At 41.5% G+C, this 2,940-nt stretch overlaps 1 protein-coding gene across 1 annotated transcript; it reads left to right on the top strand.

Moving 5' to 3' along the window:
- Positions 1-218: 218 nt before the first annotated feature.
- Positions 219-2,042, top strand: LOC145111374 (uncharacterized). Its single transcript, XM_079047655.1, has one exon. It carries the CDS (start codon positions 219-221, stop codon positions 2,040-2,042), a length of 1,824 nt encoding a protein of 607 aa, XP_078903781.1.
- Positions 2,043-2,940: the final 898 nt, after the last annotated feature.

The raw sequence follows: 2,940 nt of genomic DNA, 5'->3' as shown, positions 1-2,940 counted from the left end.
ATTGGGAGAGGTTCAACAACTTGTGTTATAGTTGCCCACAACACCAAATTCCAGAACAACTCCTCATTCAACACTTCTATGAGGGATTGTTGCCAATGGAGAGGAGACTAGTTGATGCCTCAAGTGGTGGTGATGTCTTTAGTAAAACTCCACAACAAACAAGACAACTTTTCAACACCATAGCCGCGAATTCTCAACATTTTGGCTCGTGCCAAGATATGAAAAGAGACACACAACACAAAGTTAATGAAGTGGGATCATCAAATATCGAGTCTCAAATCAAAGATTTAACTTCCGTTGTCCAAAAGCTAGCCATGGGACAAACTCCACAAGTGATGGTTTGTGGGATATGTGCAACAATGGGACATCCTACGGATATGTGTCCCATTCTTCAAGAAGATGCGGAACATGTAAATGCCACGGGAGAGTTCCAAAATTACCACAACAAGCCTTCCGGTTACCAAAATGCTTACAATTCAAGTTGGAAGCCAAATCCCAATATGAGCTACAACCCAAGACCATTGCCTCAAAATGAATTGGTTAGACCTTCCTATCCACCACCACAACCTCATTACCAACATCCACAACCACACTATCAATCCAAACCACACCCTCCACATCACCAACAACCTCCTCAATCCCAACCAAGTAGCTCTGGGATGTCTCTTGAAGACATTGTCAAATCCCTAGCCACTAGCACCCAACAATTCCAAAAAGAGACAAGAACTAGTATCTCCAACCTTGAAGCACAAATGGGAGATATAGTTACATCCATAAGCAAGTTGGAGTCCCGTGGAAAGTTGCCTTCTCAAACCGAAAAGAACCCAAATGTCAATGTGGTGACCTTGAGAAATGGTAAACAAGCCGGAGAAAGTAGTACAAAGAAGAAGCCAAGGGATGAAGAGGAAGAAATAGAGGTCATTCCTATTGCAGATCCCATTGTCAAGAATGCCACACAAGCCAGAATTCCAAAGAAGACTATCCCTCTAGTGACTCCAATAGCTACTCAACCGCCGTTCCCCTCTCGACTTGCAGCTTCAAAGAATAAAATGGAGGAGAAAGAGATTTTGGACACCTTTCGAAAGGTGGAAGTAAATATCCCTCTACTTGATGCAATCAAGCAAATCCCTAGGTATGCAAAGTTTTTGAAAGAACTTTGTACCAACAAGAGGAAGTTGAAGGGAAATGAGAAAATTTCTATGAATGAAAACGCATCCGCGGTTTTACAAAGGAAGCTTCCATTTAAGTGTAAAGATCCGGGAATGTTTACGGTTCCTTGTAAAATAGGAGATGTAACTTTTAGTAGTGTCATGCTTTATCTTGGTGCTTCTATTAATGTCATGCCCTATTCGGTGTATGAATCATTGAACATTGGTCCTTTAAGTGAAACCGGTGTCATAATCTCTCTTGCTGATAAGTCAAGTGTGTTTCCTAGAGGTGTTCTGGAAGATGTCCTAGTACAAGTAAACCAATTAGTCTTCCCGGTGGATTTCTACGTGATTGATCTAGATGAACAAGTGTCCTCAAAGTCGGGTATAATTCTACTTGGGAGACCATTCTTGAAGACGGCTAGAACAAAGATTGATGTATATGCGGGAAGCTTAACGATGGAGTTTGATGGGGAGACAATAAGTTTTAACATCCACGATGCTATGAGATATCCTAGTGATGTTTCATCTTTGTGTTTTGTTGATGTTATTGAACCATTAACCCAAGAATTGTTCGAGTTGTCAAATGATGACGCGCTGGAGATGGTTTTGAGCAAAGGGTTTGATTGTGGGAAATTAGCCAAGAAGTTGAAGCTCTACTCACTAGACCCCGAAGTTGAAAGATTGGTTAACAATTTGGAGATCAAGAAAACCAATCAATTTAGTGCGAATCAAATTGAATTACCTCAAACCCACACGAGATTGCCACCCTCCCTTGTTCAACCACCGGAATTAGAATTGAAGGTCCTTCCTCAACATTTGAAGTATGCGTACTTGGGAAACAACGAGACTCTTCCGGTCATCATTTCAACTCAATGTGAAGAACATAAATAAGCAATGGGTTGGACGATCGCGGATATTAAGGGATTGAGCCCCTCCACTTGCATGCACAAAATTTTGATGGAAGATGAATGCAAGCCGAGCCGAGACGCGCAAAGAAGGTTGAATCCGCCAATGATGGAAGTGATCAAGAAAGAGATTTTGAAGCTCCTAGATGCGGGAATGATCTATCCAATCTCGGATAGCAAGTGGGTGAGCCCGGTGCAAGTCGTTTCAAATAAGACGGGAATCACGGTAGTTGAAAACAACAAAGGTATGATGGTCCCCACCCGCGTGCAAAACGGGTGGAGAGTATGTATTGACTACCGCAAACTCAATGCTAGCACACGAAAAGATCATTTCCCATTGCCTTTCATTGATCAAATGTTAGAAAGGTTGGTCGGGAAATCCCATTATTGTTGTCTAGACGGGTACTCCGGTTTTCACCAAATCCCGGTGGCACCGGAAGACCAAGAAAAGACAACATTTACATGTCCATTTGGCACTTTTGCATACCGGAGAATGCCATTCGGATTGTGTAACGCCTCGGCTACTTTCCAACGATATATGGTTAGTATCTTTTCGGAATATGTCGAGAATATAACTGAAGTTTTCATGGACGATTTTACGGTATATGGAAACTCCTTTCAAGAGTGTTTGACCAATCTCACAAAAATTTTGAAAAGATGCATTGAAACAAATTTGGTTTTAAACTTTGAAAAATGTCATTTTATGGTGATTCAAGGTCTTATTTTGGGTCACATTGTGTCAAAGAAAGGAATTGAGGTAGATAAGGCCAAGGTTGATGTATTCAAAGCTTACCTTACCCGACTTGTGTTCGGGAAGTTCGTTCTTTTTTGGGCCATGCAGGTTTCTACCGGAGATTCATCAAAGATTTTTCAAAGATAACAAG

This window comes from Lactuca virosa, chromosome 5 (assembly GCF_052849685.1).
Source record: "Lactuca virosa cultivar CGN04683 chromosome 5, Lactuca_virosa_CGN04683_v6, whole genome shotgun sequence".
Lineage (NCBI taxonomy): Eukaryota > Viridiplantae > Streptophyta > Magnoliopsida > Asterales > Asteraceae > Lactuca > Lactuca virosa.
This window is presented reverse-complemented; position numbering and strand designations above follow the sequence as displayed.

What these genes read in the sequence shown, in the direction of transcription:
- LOC145111374 (XM_079047655.1), top strand. Translation starts at nt 219, where the DNA reads ATGAAAAGAGACACACAACACAAAGTTAATGAAGTGGGATCATCAAAT.